Raw genomic sequence first — 24,874 nt, 5'->3', positions numbered from 1 at the left:
TAATCTCCATACAGAGAACTCCAATTAAATTTTACTTGAAGAAGAATTGTACATATACAAAATATTCTTCAGAACAGAAGTGCAATGTTAAAAGTCAACGTGAAATAACTTTGGTTGAGTCTTGAGGATTTCCTGCCAGCTCTGATTCTGATATTGAAGAAAGCGGCATGAGATATTTATTTTGGGTGCTTCGATCATTCAAATAAAAGTCAACCATGCTTTCACAGATCCTATAATACTCAGCTTCCTTTCTGGTGGGGTAATGCAGTTTCCCGTTGTCAGGCAAAACATCACGTCTGACATATTCTGCAGATTTCACGCTCTTTAGCCCCCAGCTCATGCTTTAATTAACCTTTGACCTGAGACAATCCTAAGGAGGTGTGTGTGTATGTGTGTGTGTGTTTGTATGACTCTTTGCGCAGGCGTAGTGTGTTTTTGTAAAAGAGACAGGAATTGGTTGGAGAAGGAGAGAGTGAACAAAATTAGTTGTGGGCTTAAATAACCTCATAGTCTGGGCAATGAGTTAGACATGTAATCATAGGTCATGGGCTTCGCTCACTTACTCACTGTCGAAAGGACTCTACACTTTACTGGAGAGACATTGTTATAGCAAAGAAATTAGGATTTGAATAAGTTTAATGCTTTTTCTCATGGTGTCCTTTTATAGACAAATAATGTAAAACAACAACTTAAATGTTTCCACATGCATAGGGTATAGGAATAAAACACAAATCACAGCCTAATGTTGTTATTACAGATGTGGTTTGAGGTTATGTATTTTTAAATTATGCCTACTACCACAGTGTTTGCCGCAGTAGCTGTAGTTGCTTTGAGCACAAAAGTTGTTGGAAAAAAAAAATTTGTAACTGCAGCTAAAAGTTAGTTGAACCCATACTACAGAGGGAGATCCTGGTTAGGTAGACTGAAGTACTTGCCCGTTTTTTGGAGTTTAATGGAACAAGATATCTTACGAAGCCAATGTTAAAATTAAGCTAATATTTTCTCTAAATAACAAATATACATGCTTACATTAAAATCTTGACTTTTATGGCATCTCTTTGGCATAACAATCATTTCAGCTCAGGCATTGAAACAGGCATTACTTTAGAGCGTCTTTCCCTGGTCCTCATCGGGGTCTTGAACGTGGCATTAAACATCCACAACTATGGCGGCGTAGTACTAGAAGCTACAGGGACGCGGTCATAATTTCGCTTAATTTTCTATATTTTCGTTGAAGCTTGCATTAGTCCCCTTTTGAAGTTACTTTAAAATGTTTTAGAGTTTTGTTTGCGTACACTACATCCCAGAAATGGCATCATGGGCTGGCTTTTCGGACGAAGAGCTGCGGAGAATACAGCTGAAAGGTGAGCCCACTGAACTGGACCGTCTGGTAAAGTTGCTTTTTTTGTTCTGATACATAAGCAAACATCACGTGTTTTAAATGTCATATGTTAAATGTCAAATGCGTAGCCTACATGTTAAGATGTATTTCTCATTGTAAGTGGGTAACATCAGATGACTACCGCAGTACAAGCCGATAAATGAAACCTCATTACCACAGGACCCTCAGTTTTCATTGGAATTTGTTCCACCGCAGATCAAGCGATGTCTACTCCAGGGAATGGACGGGGCCGCAAACCGACTACCACCAACCGGAGTCGGCAACAGCTCCAGCGGGAACGAGCACTCAAACTCGCCGCTCAAACGACTGAGAACAACGAGACATTACCACCCGAGCAGAAGCTCACCAAGCCCCATTTGGCATCACCTGCGCCCACAGTACCGACTGCCGTTGACACCAGAAAGGACGAGCCTGTGACTGTAAAGGCAGCTGCGGTCAAGCCTGTGACAGTAAAGGTAGATTCGGTCAACAACCATGATACGGAGCTGTCGGTTGAAGTCATACCAGCGGCAAAAGAGTTGGATAAACAGGAAGTGGAATTGTTAGTAAGTCTTATACTCTGAAGTTAGATTGTCACGCAGCTATGGCATATAATTTGAGTGATTATCTGATGGGATCTGGCTGTTTGTTATGAATGAACATAGATTCTTGCTGATAATTCATGGTAGTTGTTTTGATTGATTGTAAAGCTGTAGTTGTATAGTCAGTATGCAGTCAGACCTGAATCTGTTTTCACAAATACTGTGTACAGTTGATTATGATCTTCTGTTTTAGGAGGGAGCGAACTCGTCTGGAGAAACTGCAGCTTGAACAGCGAATTATGGAAGAGAAGAATAAACAGAAGAAGGCTCTATTAACCAAAACCATTGCAGAGAAGTATGGTCATCTCACAGTATCATGAAAACCTATGCAGTTGTGAAAAATTAAGAATGTAAAATTTGGCGCAGTGCATGCATGATCCTTAGGGCCTTAGGACACACATTCTGATCATGACTTGCTGTGTTATAACTCTATCCCATGTCCCTCCTATGACAAATCACTGCACATATTGTTAATCTTCAGTGTAGTTCGTTTTGGCAAGTAGCCGTATAATAAGCAGGATAATGTATAGAACGCCGGTCATTATCGGTAAAATTAGTCCCTTCAGGGTGAAGCAAGACAGCTCTGCTGGTGTGTCGGGTCTGGTTTGCCCCCCATCGGGACTTATTTTACTGATAATGACCGGCGTTCTATACAATATCCCTTACATATTGTTTATCTTCAGTGTAGTACATGAAAATTAAGTACAAGTATATACTCTTGATCCCGTGAGGGAAATTTGGTCACTGCATTTATCCCAAACCGTGAATTAGTGAAACACACTCAGCACACAGTGAACACACAGTGAGGTGAAGCACACACTAATCCCGGCGCAGTGAGCTGCCTGCAACAACAACAGCGGCGCTCGGGGAGCAGTGAGGGGTTAGGTGCCTTGCTCAAGGGCACTTCAGCCGTGCCTACTGGTCGGGGTTCGAACCGGCAACCCTCCGGTTACAAGTCCGAAGCGCTAACCAGTAGGCTACGGCTGCCCCTCAAAGCCACCATCGAAAACGAGAGAGATAAGAGAGAGGAAGAGTGGTGCAAACTAATCATGCACAACCTAACCTTCTGTTTGGGTCATAATCATATCTTTGAAACATGCATGAGACGGATACAGAACAAATTCCATAACAAAGGGGCACCCAGGAGAGCACAAACAAAGCCAAATGTCGGAGCTTAATGTGGGGATCACATTGGCCAGCGGCAGTGTCAAGCGTAACGCAACGCTCAGACCATAATAAGTTCTATCTTGTTCCTATGGTAACACAAACGGTTTGCCTTAACTGACAATTGAATACGCTTGCGTTGCGCTTTGAAAGTTGAACCAAGTTCAATGCTCGGCTTGTTCAACGCTAGCGTTACGCCAGCGCTGCCACCGTTCCGCTGCCGAACCATAGATAACAATAGGAAGCTTGCCGCTGGTCAGTGTGATCCCTACCTAATGTTTCCTGGAAAAGTTGGCATTTGGATCTGCTCCAAATAGTGGTCATATTGTAGCTCTAGAAAGTCAGTCCAAAAAGCACAGTAGCTAGTTGTCCTTTTTAGGTCAGAAAAAGTTTCCATTCAGGTGACTCTCCCAGTGACTTTGTCTTGATCCACCTGTCTTACTGTCTCTTATGATTTCCTTTGTGCAGGTCCAAGCAGACTCAGGCTGAGGCAGTAAAACTGAAACGCATTCAGAAGGAGCTGCAGGCGCTGGACGACTCTGTGTCCAATGATATCAACATCCTCCGCAAGCTGATCGAGCAGGCCAGCCTGGACTACTCCACTGCATGGTACAGCCGCCGGTTCACCAGATTACGTCAGACACCAGTCGCTGGGCATCTGCAGCCTAACCACAACAGTCCATCCATATCCTGACTGTCAGACCCAAGGCATGAAAGAGTGTTAAACAACAACAAAGCACCATTTATTAGCCCAGCAAATGTCTCAGCCGGGAAAACCAGTCTCTCAGATCCCAGTGCTCTGCACCTGATCTAGCTGTGTTAACCTTTCATTTCAGAAACTCAGACTACATCTAAGTGACAGGGATGTTTTAATGTGAGGTCAAAGACAGACCGGTTTAGAGCCCTTACCCTCAGGAACATTTTTTTTTAAGCCAAGGAGGTGTTTTGGATGGTGGAATGTTAACACTGCTCTCTTAGGGGAACAACCTACCCATCCACCTGGCCAAGGCCTACACCCAGACTTATCTGTGGTGGTCACTTGCCTTCCAGAAACCATCATGCCTTTTTTTGGTGCTTTGGGTTTTTTTTTTTTAACTCTTCATTTGTGGTTTTAGCAGATGTACAAATTTCCTTGGCTGTACCAGTCCTTTAGACAGTCTAGGCACTATGGATTTCCCTGTGGCAACTCTGGGCAGTTGTTGCTTGCACTGTAATTATGTGTGATGGCATGGGCTGTCCACTGCTGATGAAGGGTGGAGATATGGCCTCGCAGAGGGGAATCACCCACACACAACCTTTGCTGTGGTGCTGGTGTTTGTTTTCTGTGGTCATTCACTGGTCTATGGGTCTAACTTTACAACGGTCTGGCACAACTTCTTTTACTTTGTTCCTGAGAAACACTGCCTCCTGCAGTTTGTCATTGCAACTGGTCTTTGTCTCCACACCCTGAAGAAGGTGCATAGCTGATATAATATGCATGGATGTTGTTTTTCTTAATGCCAGTAGCTCCATAAAATACAGTCTTTTTACCATTTCAATCCATTTGAGTGCCTCGATTTGGATGTTTATGCCAAGAACCTTTTAGACATAATTTTTCCTTTTTTCCCCTTCATGATCATTTTCCCTTCCAAGAGCACCAGTGGATACCAGCAGCACTCCTGTTACCTTTGTCTTTGGTACTAGGAGAATGTTGTAGTACATCACAGGTTCTAAAACTGATAGTTCCGGTCCTTGATTGTGATTGGCTGAATTGCGTTCGATGCCGTTGTAAAATCCAGCATAAACATACACCTTGACCGCATTTCGTTCTATATTACTGCGCTACCATAACTTGATAACTGCGTCTCGACGTTGCTTGGCAACCATTCACATAGAGGAAATATATTTCTTGGTGGAAGAATGATTATCTAGGAATTCATTATATTTCTAGTTGCTGTGCCTTTACTTTATGAAACTTTGCCAGGTATTTATAGTAACAGTTTTAGAAAAGCAATAAGCCACTCGAGTCCGTAGGTTACACTGATTCTACAACAGCTAAGGGGGGTTTTAGGCACTCCACTAGCGCGTCGTGCCTAACAACACCCCTTAGCTGTTGTAGAATCAGTGTAACTTACGGCCTCTCGGGGCTTATTGCTTAAATAAGCAATTACATATACTTATCTCTGCCTGTGTTTGCAGAGCCTACTGTTGTGGAGATTGTCAGTCATAAACAGTCAGTGATAGCCCTCAGGTCACCTGACATTTGGTAAGGTGTGGAGCGACAGCAGGACAGAAAAATATAGCAAATGCAAGTTCATTGGCTGTTGACTATTAAGAATGCAATAGTCATGGGTTACACCATGGGCCATATTTGTATACTACACCTTTAATGTCTCCATTTGTCAACCCCACCGTCCCCAGGAAGCGATTTGAGCGCGCGGAGGCAGAGTACGTGGCGGCGAAGCTGTCGCTGCACCGGCACACCGACGTTAAGGAGCAGCTGACGGAGCACCTGTGCGCCATCATTCAGCAGAACGAGCTGCGCAAGGCGGCCAAGCTGGAGGAGCTGATGCAGCAGCTTCAGCTCAGTGAGGAGCTGGAGAGCCAGCCACCCCCAGCACCCCCAGGGAAGGAGCAGCCCAGCAGCGCCCAGAGCCCTGCATCGTCCCCCGGCAACGACTCCACCACCACCTCGACCACCACCACCACCACCACCTCGACCACCACAGCAGCAGGAGATCCAGGCAGTAAACAGGGCTGTCCCGAGGCCAGCCCAGCCCCAGCAAGTGAGGAACCCCCCCAGGCGCCAGTGAGCACTGAGACTGCCGAGGCCCCACAAACCCCCCCGACCCCACAGAACGCCCAGGTCCCCCCATCCTAACACCAGCACAGGCAAAATCATGGGCTCTTCTTATCTTCTATCTTTCTACCTAAAGACTTCTACCTAAAGACATTTTTTACTGATCCTTTTGGGAAGATATATATAATATTTTTTTATAATCTGTGTAAATGGCTATTCAAGGATGTGTTTGTATTTGTGTTTGTATTTGTGTGTTTGTTTGTGTGTGTGTGTGCGCGAGAGGGGGGGGGGGGGGGTGTTTGGGGCTTACTTGGGTACTGCCGGCAGTGGTTGGGCTGTCTGTCTGATCACAGGGGGACTGGGGAAGAAGATGGCTTTATTATGGCAAAGCCTGTCGCGGCCCATCAGCTCAGTAGGACCATAGGCGTCTTTGTAGATGCACTAGGAGCGCGTGGCGGTCCATTTAGTCTCCATCTGTCCGTGGATTCACAACGGTTTTGTCTAATATGACTAAATACTCTATACACTAAAGACAGAATGTGATTTTTTTTTTTTTTTTCAGATCACACTCACATCCCTCTTTCATGGCAAACAATGCCATGGCTTTCATGTTAAGTGCCTGCTATGACATCATCATAGTGCGCTAGAAGCCCTACATGTGTCTGTGTCAGACTGCTGCTGTCGGCCTGGTGATCCATGCCATTCGTCACTCCCTGGCAGTTTAAAACAAAGAGCAGGGAGAAATCCGAGGCCTTCCCTGTCTCCGAGTTTACACTGTATAGGCAACATGAAAACCGAAATGTAAATTAAATTAGTAATGTATAATGCAGCACAAAAACATACTCCCCACTGGCAGTGTTGTTGAGGAGGCAGTGTTTCCATTTCACTAGGCTATATTGTGCTGCAAATGCAGCAACAGTTTGTTAACCAAAGAGATGTATAGAACAATTGAGAAATGCACAACAAATGAAAGATGTTTTTTAATGTGTAGTTATTTTTTACATATGGTTATGTATATCACAGGCACCGTACTATCCTGCGCATTGCTTGCATGATTGGTGAAAAGCAGACGTGGCGAGAGATTGGTGTCCCGTTGGTCGGTGCCCTGCGTCTGTGCCGTGGTAAGATGATCCGCCTGCGTCGGGAGGCCCTCTGGATGTGGACTATGTATTGATGAGCCATAGTGGCCCTCTGGATGTGGACTATGTATTGATGAGCCATAGTGGCCCTCTGGATGTGGACTATGTATTGATGGGCCGTAGTGGCCCTCCTTGTTTTCGTGTTTTTTCTTCTTTCGCTCGGTTTACTCACCGACGTCGGCGAAGCAAGCCGGTTTCCCTAGACACCCTGCTGTTCGTCTGCCAGAGAGTCAAATGGGTGTACTGCTTTGCTCTCAGTCCTTAGTCCTCGCCTAAAACACAAACGTTCCTCCAGCGTTATCCCACGCTGCACTGACAACAGGCCTAACTTACTACATTTTGATTTACGATGGTGTATTTAAGTGAGATTGCTATTTAATTTTTTTTTTTTTTTTTAACCAGCGGTTTTTGTGTGGGTCCTCTTTGGTCTGGACTTAATCTTTGTTTTATTGGTCTATATAGTCTGTTGGTTGTGTCTTCAAATTATTGCCTGTGAAAGAATTAGGTCTACATATATTCTAGTCTGTTTTATTTAAACATGTTTATTGTTATTATTACAGCCTGGGCTCAAATGGATTTTCAAATTGTTGACCCTTATATAAAGTGGATTTCATGGGGACTTTTTTCCTTGGGTTGTTTTTAATACATGAAATAAAGTAACCTTATTATAGCTTGTCTTTTTAACATACCTTATGGAATTGCACAATTGCCAGCTTGAGACCAAATATTTAGATAGGTTGTCTCAACTTTACACTAGGCTACCGACTTTATGATTGTTTAAGGTGCTGTCCGAATACGGTCTTAAGCTCTCTTGTCCGGGCAGTCCACCGGACAGCTCACATGGCGGTTCAAAGCAACTTTAAGAGCGTTGTAAGTGTTCCTCAAACCGGCCCGGATTTTTTTACTGCCGCCTGGTCCCATCTGGTCGTCTGCATGCGGCAGTGCCATAAACTCAACTCATTTAATTAGTCGCTGCAAGCGGCCGCAAGTGTGCCCTCTGCCAGACAACCTCCACGCGCTTCCAAGGTCACACAAATGGGCGACGTTTGTTTCTCTGCCCGTAAATTAGGTTTCGCTGGACTTTCAACTCTTTGCTTAACTTTTTCAGCCCAACATCTAGAAAATGTATAGGCCTATTTATGCTCTATAGACATGGGGATATGAAACATGGAAATGTCGGCCATATGGGAAATTGCTTCTGTCATTGGATCAAAATGTTAACATTGCACTAATAAACCAATAAATAAATCCGCCCAAATAAATTATTAATTTCATTTTTATGTGTTTGTATGTGAATTATATTTTGACTTATTGCCAGTGTTCCACGGACACTATAGTCGTCCTAGACATTTTTCAAACAAAGTTGAGCTGTGTCATAAGTGATGCACCAACACTGTGAACTGAGTGAAGTTAGCCTCTGAAGTCGGTTAATTTCCTTTCAATAACTGTCCGTACCGGGAGGGAGCTGACGTAACGTTGGACAAGCTATATTAGGCCCCGTGTAATGAAGCTGGCATCCATTCACCCAACAGAAACAGCCCTGACACAAATGAGGCCTAAATGTGCGCCGTGAGATAAAGTGAAGCTGAGCCGGTCTAACATCTCAAAGCGAGGGGTTTCGAGGCTCCGCGCGCTGATTTATGTGCAGCCGGTCTCCCCGGACAGGTTGAAAAAGTCCTGGTAACCCGAGAGGCCAAGAAAAAAGGGCGAGATCAACTTTTACTGGAAATCTCTGCCATCTGGCACGGCATTAGTTACTGAATTGTGACCCCAGCGCAGGTTGTGTACGTAATGAATTATTATAATTGGATAATCATAAATCGTTAATAATTACGCATACTGTCGGCGTTAAGGAATTTAACCAGGGGGTAAAACTATGGAGCTGCACAGAAACCAAAGATGAAAATGAAACGGGTGGGGGTTATTACGGTGGTCGGATATAGGATTTGTGATCTCTATTATGCCTGTGATCCGTTTTCTGACAATTGACAGAGTCAAATCACTGCTTTCCTTAGTGTTGTCAAAACAACTACTGACTTCTTTGCGCACTGACTGGCAATAGTGTTCCAATTTGCGGGAAAAAATGTGTCTCTTCAAAAATTCATTGGTACCTTTGCGGAAGTCAAAATCTGGAATGTGGGTATTGACGCATAAACTGGGTTATTTCAATTACGCCAATTTGGTTTGATTTATTTAGCTCAGTTATTTCTGTGACTGGTCATCTTGTCCTCGTTCGTTAAATTGAAACAATTGATTTTCCTTTTTGGGGTCGGCAGGTTAATATTTTACAATTACAATAATAATAGCAATGCATTCAAATTACATTCAAATATAACTTTAAATGCAGAAAAATGCAATAATTGAGATTATTGGCCATTTCTATAACGTACAGTGCTTCAATCCAAACAGCGCAGAGGTTATCAAAAATAGGCCTATACTCGCTGTAGCGTCGAGACTCAGAGGAGACAAGGGACAACTTTTAAAGGCAAATATAATGCAGTCTTAGGTCTGGCATGGCTACCTCAGTCTTGTTGTGCTTTAAATGTTGTTGCTTTTTGACACCAACAACTGAAGTAAAACCGGAGAAATGCACCACTTCTTCAGGTAAAACAATGTACCCAGCCTCAGCCACCAGTCGCTGCCGCCGGCGTCGGCTCTGCTGTCCACTGAACCCTGGTGCTGACTGGAGTAGCACGCTGGCCCCTGTCCACTCCCATTTCCCTAATTAGTATTAAATGGCCCCTGTGTGTCGACTCTCCACATCCTACGCGGAAATCCACCCGCTACGGCCCCACCCGCCCGCGCGCCCCTGATTAGGATGGCTGGGGAATTTCAGGCGTGTGACTTGTTGAACTGCTAATCGTCGCGTCTAGGAATAACAGACAAGTGATTGCATTTCATTAAGGCCGTGCCCTCGAGAAATTGAATTGAAGTGCCTTCAAAGGACGTTTGCCTCTTGTCGTGCGCTGAACTTGGCAAATCAGACCATTTAGGCTACATTTGATAACATGTAACGTGGACATCTCTAAATTTACTATTCATTATATTCAGGGTATTCATTCAACGCTTATTTTCTTTCTGTTAAACATTTAAAATATTAGCAACTGCACTAATAAACCAAGCATGTTGTATGGCTGTATGTGTGTGTGTGTCATTCAGCGCGCGCTTTTGGTGATCCCTTAGCCCCGTGCGTGCACAACTCTGGTGTCTCTAAACTCCAGCTATCAAACGCTTGCGGTGTTCCGACAGTTGCAGCGGCGGCCTGCAGTGGATTAAACGACACTTGAGTTTACAATGCTGAGTGTGTGAAATTAATTAAGCTCACTGATTAGGGCGCTCTGACGGCGACAGCAGGGCGTGCGTCATCACAAACACAAACAGACTGCCGCTTCTGTTGTGCTGTCTGTGGTAGCTCAGCTCCGCGCCTGAGAGGGAACTGTATAGAGGCAAAAATAGATCTTAATGGAAACATTGTGCGGAGTATTTGTAGCTTGAATAAAGATTTAGAGGGGGCTGCGTTTTATGTTCAGGGATAGCTGGCTAGTTGAGACTATTCTGGACTTACAACGTGTATTTAATACTAGGCTATTGTCTGTTTAACTTTTTGCAAAGAAAATTGTTATTCATGCGAATGCTGTTCATGGGTGATTGGGTTTTCTGAATATTTTCTTAATAAACAAACTTTTTGTGAATCAAGTGCGTAAATTCGCTCGAAGTATTTTGTTCATGGTTGCGCCGAATGAAAAGAATCTCCTTATCCTTTTTCAACCAATTATATAGCCTAGGGTTAATTTTGCACTTAAGTGGAGCGGCTTGGTCAACAATGGACATGTGAACTTTCGTTGGCAAAAGTAAATTGTCCATGTTTATTTGCAAAATGGTATTGAAACAACACAGGGAAGTTGTGTCTTCCATATGGAGATTTGAGTTGTTGTTCTGCGTTCCCCAAAAATAAAACAGGTAGAAATTGTTGATATCGTTGAGGCTATCGTTAGTCATTTGATTGTATTTAAAGCACAATGCACGGTATGTCCTAAATGCTAACCAAACCGGTTAAATACATAATTGTGTAGCTATTACAGTTCAGATATAAACAGTTGCGTTCAGACGCACCGAATAGGTTTTAGGATAACCAGTTGAATCAATTACCTTATTGAGGAAGTTTATTTTGATGCTTTCCCCCAAATAGGATATTTTTCATCACAACTTATTGGTTCCTTGTTTGCAGAGGCATATTATTAGTTGACCTCACAGTTTAACTGCAGTAAGTAGCCTACAAACCTTATCTTTTTCTCAGTGCCAAATTTGCCAGATTAACTAAGAAGTTGTGAGTTGTGAACAAGTATTATTATTATTATTATTATTATTATTATTATTTACATGAATAATGAAAACAGTAGTGACAATTGGATGAAGTGAGAACATGAATAATTTACCCAGTGACAAATATGTCAAATATAAGTATGTTAGCTGTACTAATGTTTTAAATCTCTGTCGTTCACACCAAGGCACTCATAGCGTGTTGCCTAAATAAAATGCCATGCTTGTGATGAGCCAAGGGAACGTCCAGGTCAGACACCGTGATGATTGACATCCAGTGAGCTTATTTCGCTTCGCACAAACGAAGAGCGAAATTCTTTCTCATAGCTGTACAGACGGTCAAAAATTGAAATGAGCTCGGGCCCTTGGGTAGCTCTTTCTTTCTTTTCCCCCTCTCTCTCTCGCGCGCGCTGGCACTGAGGCAAGAGCGTAGGCAGGAGAGAGAGAGAGCGAGGGAATGCGGAGGGAAAACTAATGATGAAAAAAACTCCCTCCATCCCAACAGCGCCTTAATTAAATACATGGAAAGAACGAAAGCAGCACATCTGGTTTCAATCCGCTTCCCTTTGATGGCATCAAGTGTTCTTTTCCCAGATCAGGAGGCTGGAAGCGAGGGGATGTCTGTGCAGGGGAACACATGGACCCCCGCCCCTCCTCTCCCAGCGTCTTGCTTGTCAAAGCCCCCAGCTCAGGGTGCGCACACGGCTCTGTCGTTCAGAAGAGCGCCTCTTCCACGTTACCCCTCCGTACCAAACCCTATAACAAATCACTTTTATGTTTGTCAGATAACGACTTGTTTACAGTTAGAATGACTGAAAGAAAAAAGAAAAAAGGTTAACAATGTTTGGCATCGATTTTATTGAGTACCGTAGGACAAAAAACTCACATAGCAACAGATCTGACATCACCGGTTATTTACCCTGAAGATATTGATTGCCATAGTTTTGGTAGGTTGAGACTTAGTCGATGCCCACTGTTTTCATGATAAACTATAACCTATGGCAGTTATCTAACTGTAAAAGTTAAGCCTATGAAGTGTCTCACCAGTGTAAGATTATTGTTTTACGTGATTTGCTTCTTCTAAATAATGTAGTGTATTTGCGCCTCCTTATATTTTAAAATAGCAGAATATAAACCAAAGATGAGATACTAGCAGCAAAGTAAAATTAGTTTTCTTACGATTAATGATTTTTTTAACAGTAACACACTTTAACATAGTGGTAAAGGCTACCTAAATGTGTTGTGGTTAGGTGTGGTAGCGTAATTGGTTTCCTTGTCCAGTGCCCACGAGGGTACATCGCCCTCTTTTTACATCGCCGGTTGAATTCCGGTTCAATTTATCGAGTGGACTGGGTGATGTTATTGTGTGTACATGGCAGTGGGGAGGGTGGGGATGGAGAGAAAGAGAGGAGAGAGGGAGTCTGTGTAACGTCAGATACAGCACAAAGGCTTTGCCACGTAATTATGGGCCCCTATTAGGTCGATCTCTCCTCCCTGGGGTCTCCATTTCTCATTTAGCCTCTCGCGCGGGCCTCAGCAGCGTGCCAGCGAGCGCCTCGTTTGAAGTACGAGAGAGAGAGAGAGAGAGCGAGAGCGAGCGAGAGAGGGAGAGCGTTTAGTGATCAGCGGCAGAAAGAGGCAGTCAGCGTGCCCGTTTCTCCACTACACTGAAGTTCCCTCACATGCATGCGCATCTGTTAGACATCAGAACTTTCGCAAAAACTTTGCTCAGTCACGAGCGTGAGTCAACAGCGGCTGGGGTCTTCCGTGGAGCCAGGTGCTGGACTTTGGTGAAACTTTTCACTGGTGACCTGGTACTTCGGCTGTGGGTGTGTTCGTGAACGTACTTGGGCCTGGTTGTGTGTCTGTTTGAAAGAGAGAGAGTGTGTGTGTGTGCGTGTGTGTGTGTGAGTGTGTTTGTGTGCATGGATGGACGCCCGCGCAGGCACGAAACCTTAGATGATCGCCTGAACAGGGAGAGAGATGAACCTGGTCTGAGCGTGGCGTTGAGCTCGAGATCGTCACAGGGTCGCATACGCTGAAAAAAACATCTTCTCGACTGGATGCTTACAGCGATTTAACCCCGCTCCGGAGGAAAAGGAGATTTCGTCTGTCGGTTTGGAGGCGCCGTGGGTGTTGTTTTTTTCTTTCTCGTATGCAAGGAACAATTTGGCTCGGCTATTATTATTGCGCCATTTTTTTCTCTGTATCCTATTTGCGTCATGACTTCTAGCTATGCACATGTAATGGACAGACAAGCATCGATATCTAGCCGACTGGAGAGTCCAATTACTGCCAATCTGGAAAACCTGCAGGCTAAAAAGAACTTCTCGGTGAGCCACCTGCTGGATCTGGAGGAGGCAGGGGAGATGGTCGGCACCCAGGCTGAGGACGGCGTCGGTGAGGCGGGCAGGAATATGCTGGAGTCCCCGGGCCTGACCAGCGGCAGCGACACGACACAGCAGGAGAGTAAGTGCAAAGTGTACGCTACTCCCAGGGTGTGTTCACTCGGTTCTACGGCGAGCTCACTCGGGACATAGCCATGATTAACACCTAAACGCAGAAAAGGATTGGCACATTAGCGCGTTCGTAGGTTATGTCAATAACCAGCTGATGCGAAGGCTCCGAATTTATGAACTGTCCGGGAAAATATCGAACTTATGACGCTTCCCTAAAGGATTACTCCGTGCTCCGTTGTGATTTTTGGGTTTACCTAATGACTCGTAAGCTTCGGTGTTGCAGATGTTAGTAGCCTATGATAGAACCTTCTGCTTGTGGTTTAACCTGGAAAACAGAGGACAGTGACAGGCAAAACGTCACATTCACTTGGTGCGTAATTAATAGATCCGTCTCTAGACGCAGTCTGTGTTGAAACCAACGTGGCTGGAGAGAGTACTCCGTGACTCTTGAGCAATCCATCAGTTCTGAAGCTCGTTCTTAAAGGCCATTAATTTGCCATAAACACTTTGAAGTCACTGATATACAGCTGCGTTGGTGGACATGGTCAGCAGGATGCAAATCAAGGCGAACAATAATATATCACAGTCCAGAAATATGATGCATAGATTGCAATGTTAACACGAAAAGTGGCTTGAGCGGAGTATTATTAAACTGCGCTTTTGGAGAACCGTTGGATCCACCCCAGCAAAAACAAAATAACCCTTCTTTCCTCGAGTGTAGCCGTGTGTTTTAGAGCATAAATTAACGCCTAAAGTCCACAGAGAAACACTCGCACTCACAGGTTAATGGGAGTGGTTGACAGAGACGCTGAGTTTAATGGTTGTTATTGTTGTTTTTAAGGTAAATCAGATTGATAGGGACGTAGGTGCCGGGAGGAAAAAGGACCAGCAAACCTGTCGTAAATCCGTGGCTTGTTCACTTGTCAAACAATTTCAAAATACTTAAACACAATAATTTGTCATAATTATCTGTGTCCATGTGAACATACGCCTACAATTACTCCATCAGTTGGCCAAATTATATCAGATCTGCCCCTCGCCAGGCTACTTCTCGAAGACTTTTCATGCCTTTCCATGCCTTTCCATTTCCATTCCTCGTGTTATGTTATGCACTGACAAATGTAATATTTCTTTCTTGTAAAAGTATCGTAAAAATGTAGACGAGTGAAAAAAACTAGGAGTGTCTTCATTGAAACGGTGCATGTTAATTCGACGGTGATCACTTTTTATACGTTTCTCCAAACGTGAAATTATTTTTAAACCAGCCTAGGCCGCCTCATAAGTTTACTGACAATCCCAAGTATAAAGTGCCACTACTGCTTTGCCGATACTGGTTGGTTCAGCATACAAGTCCAGTGCACTTCCTACTATGCGTTTTCCCATCGTTTTTAGACATTTAGAATGCTGTCCTCACCACCACACAGAGATAATCGGTTTTGAACTTGACGAATTAAAACTTGATATAGGCTACGTTAATTGTAGCCTAACGTTTATCTTAAGCACTTTTTGTTGAAGCATATTTATGATCATGGCATATATTATTATTAAAGAAATGATCTCTATAGTATGTCATATATTCACAATTAAATAGGAGTGGGAATATCAGCATTTTGATAAGGAATTGCTAATTCATCCCTTTCCTCGGGCCAATATTTGGTTTATACCTAAGGCTTGTGGCGCTTACTATAGGTAACATACACGTAACCTTACATTAATTGCGCATTGACATTGTAGAAATATCAGGACGGCCTAGAGTGTTAACTAATCTCACGCATTATCATCACCTTATTCTTTCCCTCTTTTTTATTATTTGCAAAAGCTAGACCTGTCCAAACGACCATTTGTCGCTATTTCCTATTGTGCCACAGTAGCCTATTAGTGAAAGACTGCAGAGAAAGGGCTTCATAGGAAGGCTAAAGATGAGCTACAGATCTGAGGAAATAAAATGCAAAGATCCGAAGTGATTCCACACTGTATGGGCCATCGGGTAGCATATCATCAGTGGGCCAATTATTTAAATAGCGACCCACAGTGACATTAATGTCCTTCAGTGCCATAATTGTTAGGCCTACTTATTTGAACAAATCCTGAGATGCAAAAGGAACGGCTTGTATAAAAAAAACAGTCATAAGCGTTTGGAGTTGAAATTGAAGCAATAAAAACTAAGATGTTTGGCCAGCAAGAATCGGAGTAGGCTAATCGCTGCACGGCTATCAGCTGTAAAACATCTGCATTCAACAATGCTTATTTGCACTCTCTCAAATAGGAGCGCCGCTTAGAAAAATGACCATTGTAAACACAGAAGTAGAAGCGGTTTATGAGAGTGCTCTCCAAATGACCTAAAGAACTGACCCGCAATCAAACGAAGACAAGGGCATCTGATGTATTCTCTGTCGCGGACTAGGCGACTTTGAACTTGTGAAAGGGTGCAGTATCAGTATGCTCGAAAGCCATGCGGGCAGAGGGCGAGATTTGGACGAATCTATCTTAAAGGGAGACTTATTATGAATCCTTTCTGGTCTTACGCGTCCTGGCGTTAAGCTATTTTAACCACAATCTGCCCAAATGCTATTATGCCTACAGAACTATTTCAGATTTTTATATCCGATGCAGGCAGACAATAAATGAAGTTGAATATTCTTGCGCACATTGAATGACCTCTGTGTATGAAATGCGCTATATATAAATAAACTTGACTTGACTTGACTTGACTTGCGATGACCTATTCATACTTCTATTTTTTTGCTAAATGTTATGTTATATTTAATGAAATAGATTTTTTTTTAGTGATTAGCCTACGTTGAGTCTAATTTTAATAGTAAAAATGTCTTACATGCCATTTAAATTAATTCGACTGCAGAACACTATGGGCCGAAATATATAGTCGGCGGTTCCTGCAGTCGGTCTGACTTGCTAAAATATTCTTTATGAAAATAGGCCTAATCTCAGTTAATTGTGACAAAGGGATTCTGCACGATTTTTAAATTATTTACAATGGGCTATTTTTTACACACGTTATTGCATATTGTTGGTTGTTCAATGATCTAAACTGTAAATAACTCTCCAGAATTATCTGAATTAGTGGATATTCTTATAGTCCAAAATCGTGCATCAAATAAATGGGTTTATTGTTTTCCAAATTATTTCATTACATTGCCATAATAATAAACAATTAAGCACTGTGTTAAAAAGGCTGCGGTTTAATGGAGCAGGGTTTGAACCAATGCGTTTTATTTTACCACCAAAATGACCTCGCTAAGGTCATTTGTCTCTGAAGATCCATTTAGCTGTAAAACGAACTCGTAAACAACTCTGTCAGATATCAACCTCCCAAAGCGACATCATAAATTACCAGCAATGCCTCTGCCAGTTTGAAATGACGTCAGATGCCTCGTAATTAACTAAGACACCAATTGGAGGCCTTAACTGTGTTTGTGTGGTTTCCAAATAGAAATTATTTAAACCTGGTGCACCGCACGGAATTTCTTTGTACCGCACTCAAAATTGAAACATAAATAATCCCAACTGTTGTATTCAGTAAACTTAACCCATAATAACGTTTTTTTCAAAACGTGGATATGCAGCTCTACTTCTAAACGTAGCCTAATCAGTGGTCTATAAGTCCTCATAAAACCCTCGCAGCCTACCTCTAAAATTGGGAGTTCCTAAACATCAAGTTTTAAATTTGAACGTCCTCTGTTAGGCACATTGCAACACGTATGGCATAAAATGTGTTATAGGAGATGTAGACAATGAAGAGGGACTTCGACATATTCGAACATGATCCTCTATTAGACTCTAATGCAACGTAAAATCCTCAGTTTATTTACTAGATTCGACATATGGTTGTTTTACTTGTTTCCATGTTCCAACTTATGGTATAGTGACAATGGGAGCGCAAACAAACAGCCATCTCTGGAAGTCTGTTGATATTCTATCGTGTGTATGTGTAACCTATTTTTAACACCAGATCTAAGAAGCCAAACGTTATCAGAATGAAATCAGATCAACCTTGGGGATTGTAGGCTATATCAAACATGATAGAGGTGTGTGTAGAAGGGGGTGGGGTGTTGAAATGGAAGAAGCTAATATTGTTTTACCTTTTTAAACCAGAAATCTCTCTGCCTGTGTATACTGACATGTGCATATAAGCTCACTTTATATATGTGCATCCCTTGCATTTGTTCAATGCGAGTGTGCATGCATGCACATGACGTGTACGCATATTTGTATATTTATTAATGTGCCGATATGTTTGTGTCTTACCTGTGTGTGTGTGTCTGTGTGTGTGTGTGTGTGTGTGTGTGTGTGTGTGTGTGTGTGTACGTCTGTGTGCACGCTTATGTTTTTACATCAACATCTATGTGTGTGTGTGTGTGTGTGTGTGTGTGTGTGTGTGTGTGTGTGTATCAGATGAGCAGTTGAATGCAGAGGAGAAGAAGAAAAGGAAGCAGCGCCGGAACAGGACCACCTTCAACAGCAGCCAGCTGCAGGCCTTGGAGCGCGTGTTTGAGCGCACACACTACCCCGACGCCTTCGTCAGGGAGGACCTGGCGCGCAGGGTCAACCTCACCGAGGCCAGAGTACAGGTGAGACGGCAGCACATCCTCTGTGTGTGTGTGTGTGTGTGTGTGTGTGTGTGTGTGAGAGAGAGCGAGAGAGAGAGAGTGTGTACATGAGTGCCAGCAAGCACAACTAAATGTCTACAAGTCAGCATTATTTACACATGGATAGAGAGGGATAAGTTTGCCATTTATGCTGGAACTTGGTTTTAACTATTTGGTGCTTTTTTGTGCACTGTCGTGTGGGAATTTGTGAGTGACTGTGTAAGGGTTTAGACATGGCTTTGGATTTTTCTTTTCTAGATCAGAGACAGAGACACAAGTAACTGAAATGAGATATATACTCTAGCTGTAGAGGAATAATGTGAAAAAAGATCAAATCAGTATCAACATGAAATGGAGAATGGCATTGTGTGGGTGAGGGAGCGATGGAGGAAGTGAGAGTAAGAGAGAGAGAGAGAGAGACATTGGGAAAGAGAGGACACACATCTGTGATTAATGTGTCCCAGAATCTGAGGCAGAGTTGCTTTGATAGAGACTTAGAGCTCATTCCATTATACGTGTGTGTGTGTGTGTGTGTGTGTGTGTGTGTGTGTGTGTGTGTGTGTGTGTGTGTGCGTGTGATAGCTTATGCAGTGCTTTGGTGAGACCTTTAATATCCACTTTTATTTCACAGAGCTAAAACATTGCTCTGCATCAGGCACAGACTCAAGCAGTGCTTAAGTGTGTGTGTGTGTGTGTGTGTGTGTGTGTGTGTGTGTGTGTGTGTCTGTGTGTGTTGGTGTGTTGATGGCTGTGGACAGGATCTGTATGCACACTAAACTGAAACAATTGTAGTAGCCTGTAAGATATTTGATTGATTGATTGATTGATTTTATTTGACCACTTAAATATAAAATATGAAACAGTACTCTTTTCTTTACTGTCATTTTGTACTGCGCTGCGCTTGTTTGGTTGCTTGTAGCAATCTATTCTTGATCACAGAGCCATACCTAACCCAGCTTCATTTTGGTGTGTGTATTTGAGTGCTATGTACAGTATATTTTTCTGACTTCAGTTAAGGTTAAAGACAATTGTATTCAGATGGTACTGTTGAAATGGTTTAAAATAAAACTCATCATTGACTAAGTGATTTTCCCACCATAGTCAGAGAGGTAAGACTAATGCCTCATAGCTGTTTTCCATTTGTGTGAGTGTGTGTATGTGGTTGGGGGGCGGGTGTATGTGTGTTATAGTTTAATTGGTACACCAAAATGTGATTTTACTGAAAAAGCCACTTGCTCCATGGGAGCTACACATATTCTTACTCACTAGCTTTCAATTGTCCCAAATCCATGGATGATAATTCAATACTAGTCACAAATGTCATTGTCACAATTAACTACATTGATTAATTGCTGTTATGAATTATTTTCAAAGTGTTTCTTTGTGGGACAAATGTTCCTCCACATATATGATTTCTACACCATGTCACAGCATGAAATTAACTGAATTAAAACAAATGCTTTAATCATTAAAATGTTCTGCTGAGCTAGTTACAGAGGAGCTATGATTGTGCGTATGAGAAATCATTTGAGGTTGTGTGCAGTGCCACATTTTCAGATCAGGCCCAGGGAGGCATTATATCGACGCACGATGGTATGGTGCATCATTGGCTAAACTACTGACCTACAGTTTCTCAAAACTGTAGCAATATTGCCGATTGCAGTTCTCCAACTCCGTTATTTGTACTGCCATAGTCAAAACAGCATTTTCTATAACTTAATGCAGTTTGCAGAGGGTGAAAATGAATCCTATGGATCTAATAGAGCAGCAGAAGGAGCCGCCTCTTAATACGTAGTGGTTGTTGAGAATGACAAACTACATTTTGATAATTTTAACCAAAGAAGAGATTGATGTTGTCTCCCAGTATTTTATTAATCAGAGCACAGTCCCGGCCAATCAGCTACATACACACACGCAGTGGCTTGCTGCTAAGAATATCCATAACTACTTCTTTTTTTAAGTAATCAAATAAATTTTGGTTATATTTGAAAAATAAATTCCCATGCGGTATATCTGTCAGCCTTATTTCTCCTAGGTAGGCCTTTTGTAATTGTTTACAATTATGTTATTTATAATAATAATTTATAATAATTAATATAAAATGTATTAATTGTTCAATTAAAAGTCAAATTCTCAGTGAGTGGGTGGGAGGAAGGTGGAAGGGAGATCAAGTCAGTTTTCTCAAACTAATGCAAGTATAACGTTGACAAGAGCAAATATCCTGGAGCTAGGCATCTAACTACTTGTTGCAATCAGTAATTCCAATCACCCAACTTTGCAACTGATCCTTTAAACTACTATTTCAAGAAACACCAAATCGTCTAACCAAGGTTGTCATGGCGGAAATTGTGACGGTGGTTAGACTGTGATGCTGGCTAGATTATTAGAAACGCACCTCAGAAGAGCTGCTGTGCTCTGAAACCCCCTGCCTAACTGGGATTAGCGTTAGGATTTATCGGCCTTTGGGCTCATGGTTTCTCACTGGTGTTCCGTGTGGATCTGTTTCTTTTGCCAGGTGTGGTTCCAGAACCGACGGGCAAAGTTCCGTCGCAATGAGCGGGCCATGCTGGCCAGCAAGAACGCCTCGCTGCTTAAGTCTTACTCGGGCGACGTGACCGCTGTCGAGCAACCCATCGTGCCTCGGCCCGCACCGCGACCAAACGACTACCTGTCCTGGGGCTCAGCCTCTCCCTATAGGTAACCACACACTGTCACACACACACACACACACACACACACAGTCGCCACCCTTGCCCTGCAGCTTCATTCACCTTTGACCTCTCACCCTTGACCCTTGCCTGGCCTCTGTCATCGCTCCCAGTCACCTCTGCACCCATTGCCTGTTTTCATTTCATTTCCTGCCTCTTGCGCTCTCTCTCTCTCTCTCTCTCTCTCTCTGTCTCTCGTCTGCGCTATATCTTCTCATTTTGTCATTCCTTGCTTCATGGTTGTTCTGTCGCTTGATAGCCATGCCGATTTCTCTACTTTGTTCTTTACTGGACCTGAGAGAATCGATTAATTCTGCCAAATGTCTGTCACGTTGAATGGGAGTGAGTGGTTAAGGTATATTAGTCCTTGTTGTGAATGTGTTTATGTTTATGTGACATTTCTGTAGACGCAATTGCATATGTGGCTGAATAACTGAAATTAGATATGCTTAAATCTGGAAATTTGAATGAATCGGGAAAGATAAAATATTTTTGTTTTTCTGATTTTGCGCGGGGTGGGGTGGTCGTCAGTGGCAAGGGCGATGATTGGCCGACAGAAACATGGCTCAGATCTCAGGGCTCCGATGCCTGTCGCTCCACCCCATCCCCCCACCCACCCTGTACCCCCCTCCACTCGGCCTCTCTGTCTGTCCATCAGCGCCGAGGTTGGGGAGTCTTGCGGGGAGGGCGTCAAAACCCCCCCAGGATAAGGGTGATAATCTGAAAACAAACCATATGAAATCCAGAGCTGACCCCTGGCGTCTCCCAAGCCTGGGTCAGGGGATCCATATGGACAGAGAGAAAGAGAGTGAAAGAGAACAAGAGAGAGAGAGAGAGAGAGGCAAGATGAGATGAGATGACGGCAAACAATCTGCTGGGCAGGATTTTCTGTGACTCAGGTTTCTATGATTTAACGGCGATCCTTATACGACCTTAGCCGCCGGCCAGCAACTCCAGGCATCGGGCCCACGGCCCTGTGCTATCTCTGTAGTCATATCAGCTCCTTCAGGCATGACCACTGCACTGCCACCAGTGCCCTGTCCATATGTCCATCCATCAAATGCTTCTACCAAACCAGCATTTTACTAAATAAGAATGAGGAACTGGTGGAAGATCATATTATCATATTAACATTAAAAACCAGGTATATTCCAAGTAAATGAGTCTTCAGAAGACTCAGTGTACCTGTGAAGTGTTAATTACACATGAGTACGGCAGTTATTATGTGCTGATAAAGCAATTTATAAAGTATTAATAATGGTTTATATATTCTTAAGCTGGTATCCGAGGCCGGAGGGAGGGCCAATTCGAGTGCCACAGAAAATGCTGCCCACAGAATGCAAGTACATTTTTTTTTCTTTCCCTAGTGTGCGTGTGTGATTGTGTGATTGTGTGTGTGTGTGTGTGTGTGTGTGTGTGTGTGTGCGCGCGCGCGCTACCCTTTGCATGTGTGTGTTCTTGCCAGACGAGTCTGTTAATGTTGCATTTTGCCATTTATCGCACGTTTGTAATACACTGAACATCCATGATGATTGCAAAAGAATAGTACAAGAGTCAATTACAAAAAAATGTACCACATAAAAATCAGCTCCAACCTTGTAAAAACTCTCCAGTTTGGCGCACTAAACCAGTGTTTTACTGATGCACACTTCATTACTGAGGTATTTTTATGTTTTAAAATAACTGAAATAATGAACTGATACTCTTGGCTCAGAATCAATATTTGTTTTTATATATGTTCAATTTGTTGTCCTTAGGGTTGCAATTAATGAATATTTTTCAAAATGTATTAATCTGTCGATTATTTTCTTGATTGAATTACTTGTTTTGTTTATAAAATGTCATACAATTATGAAAAATCCTTGATTAGTGTTTCTCAAAGCCCAAGATGATGTCCTGAAATGCTGTGTTTTGTCCGCAAGCCAAACATATTCAGTTTACTGTCATAGAACAGTAAATAGACCATAACATTTTTGAGTTTCAGAATAGTCGATAATTCCATTAATTGATTGATTACAGCTGCCTAAGTAACTGGTTATCTGTGAGAAGGGTCATTTAATCTATTGGTCATTTAAAGCCCATTTAATCTATTTAAAAGAAATTATGGTACATTGTTTTTAAGTCAAATAATGAAAACCTATATAATTTGTGCTAGTATTCTACAGCAGTTGTATAATTGCATATATAGTTGCATATTTTGCAAATGCTAAAAGTTCCATGAGTGCGTTGGTCTTCTTACACCTTTCACTTTTCTTATTGGCTGTTCTCTCCACAGCACCATGGCAACCTACCCACCCACTTGTGCCAACACCACCTCCTCCGCGGGAGTAAACATGGCCAACAGCATCGCCAACTTGCGTCTCAAGGCCAAGGAGTACAGCCTCAACCAGGTGCCCACCGTGAACTGAAGAGGACGGAGAGGAGAGGAGAGGAGAGGAGAGGAGAGGAGAGGAGGAAGAATGGATGGAGGTTCTTAGTTTTTGCTGCAGTGCTCTGTGTGATCAATTGGACACCAGGACTCTGCCAGTACCAATGGAACTGGTTGCATTTACCGCTCCCCGCTCAGTCTGTCGCCACCACCACCATCATCATCATCATCATCATCATCATCATCATGTCTGTCATCTGCCATTGTGTTTTGTCATTTCTGGGGACTTCTTGCCAAAGTGCCTTCGACTGAAGTAAGCTGGGGATGGACTTTAAGGGACTTTCCTCTTTTATGCAACCAAACGAGCGGAGGACTCCTTCGATGCTGTAACCAACCTTTTCTAGCTGATTTAGATCTTGTTTTTCAGTTTGTTTTTAGTCACTTTGTTTTTGAGTTTGATGCTAACGGAATGGGACACTGGAGCACCGCTATGCTTTGGCCACAGACGTGGCCTTCTCTTGGTCACCACAGGAACTGCCATGTGAGACTCTGATAGCGCCCAACACATCCCATAATACTCTGGTCTCAGTGATCTGTGGATGGGGAATTTCACTCTCAAAGCCTTTTGAATGGCTGTGGCTTGACATCTGTGCAACAGTGTACAGTTCCCTGTCGATGCCAACTGGAGTATTCCGAGTCTTTGAAAGACAAAAAAAGAAAAGAAACAGTGATAATAACATTTTTTTTAGAAAAGAAAAACTTTTTCTTCTTTTTGTATACCACTGGCAAAGTGATGTTGACCCCAAGGCAGTGTGTGTTATATTTCAATATACAGGCAACAGTCGTGTAGCTCCTTCTCTCTTGTTTTCCTCTTTTCAACTGAACTCTAATTTTCTACCTTCTTGTATCATATCTTTTATAACAGAAAATCATATATGTTAATAAAACATTCCAAGCATTTCTAGCAGCGACGTCTGGGGCAAATCCCATCATGCTTTGTGAGGATGCATGCTTTAAGATGGAACTGGTAGATTGTTCCGAAAACGCCTGAACACATGACACAAGATGAAGCGGGGTTCAGTAGATTTCTCCGTGCGGCACGTTGTCCAAGCGCCTACGTGTTTTTGTGTTGTGATCGTGCGCATGCAGAATCTGTTGCTGGCAGCAGTACTGTAAAGCCACGGGCAGAAGCCAGTTTCACTCTACCCCCTCGCAGGGGATTTCACTTAAGAAATCACCAACTTATAGAATTTATCTCATCTGTTTACTTACTGCTACATTTACAGTTACATCAAACCAGAGGCCTTAGAGTTCAATCAGTGTTTTCATTGTAGACTGGTTTATGAT

At 42.9% G+C, this 24,874-nt stretch overlaps 2 protein-coding genes across 4 annotated transcripts in view; both read left to right on the top strand.

The window, feature by feature from the left end:
- Positions 1 to 1,150: 1,150 nt before the first annotated feature.
- gorab (golgin, rab6-interacting) lies at positions 1,151 to 8,339 on the top strand. Its single transcript, XM_042056995.1, has 5 exons — positions 1,151 to 1,364; positions 1,598 to 1,943; positions 2,177 to 2,278; positions 3,616 to 3,756; positions 5,548 to 8,339. Exons 1-5 carry the CDS (start codon positions 1,310 to 1,312, stop codon positions 6,005 to 6,007), a joined length of 1,104 nt encoding a protein of 367 aa, XP_041912929.1. The 5' UTR covers positions 1,151 to 1,309; the 3' UTR covers positions 6,008 to 8,339.
- Positions 8,340 to 12,946: 4,607 nt separating this feature from the next.
- prrx1b (paired related homeobox 1b) overlaps positions 12,947 to 24,874 on the top strand; it is a 12,759-nt gene continuing 831 nt past the window's right edge. The window contains exons 1-5 of one of the 3 annotated variants that reach the window (XM_042056998.1): positions 12,947 to 13,854; positions 18,258 to 18,433; positions 20,967 to 21,148; positions 22,437 to 22,502; positions 23,435 to 24,874. The exon at positions 23,435 to 24,874 is cut by the window's right edge and continues 831 nt beyond it. In XM_042056998.1, coding sequence (XP_041912932.1) covers positions 13,608 to 13,854; positions 18,258 to 18,433; positions 20,967 to 21,148; positions 22,437 to 22,502; positions 23,435 to 23,567 — 804 coding nt within the window. In that variant the 5' untranslated portion in view covers positions 12,947 to 13,607 and the 3' untranslated portion in view covers positions 23,568 to 24,874. The remainder of the gene's footprint in view (positions 13,855 to 18,257; positions 18,434 to 20,966; positions 21,149 to 22,436; positions 22,503 to 23,434) is intronic. The other 2 variants (XM_042056997.1, XM_042056996.1) reach the window with 2 other exon arrangements.

Source organism: Alosa sapidissima, chromosome 12, assembly GCF_018492685.1.
Source record: "Alosa sapidissima isolate fAloSap1 chromosome 12, fAloSap1.pri, whole genome shotgun sequence".
Lineage (NCBI taxonomy): Eukaryota > Metazoa > Chordata > Actinopteri > Clupeiformes > Clupeidae > Alosa > Alosa sapidissima.
This window is presented reverse-complemented; position numbering and strand designations above follow the sequence as displayed.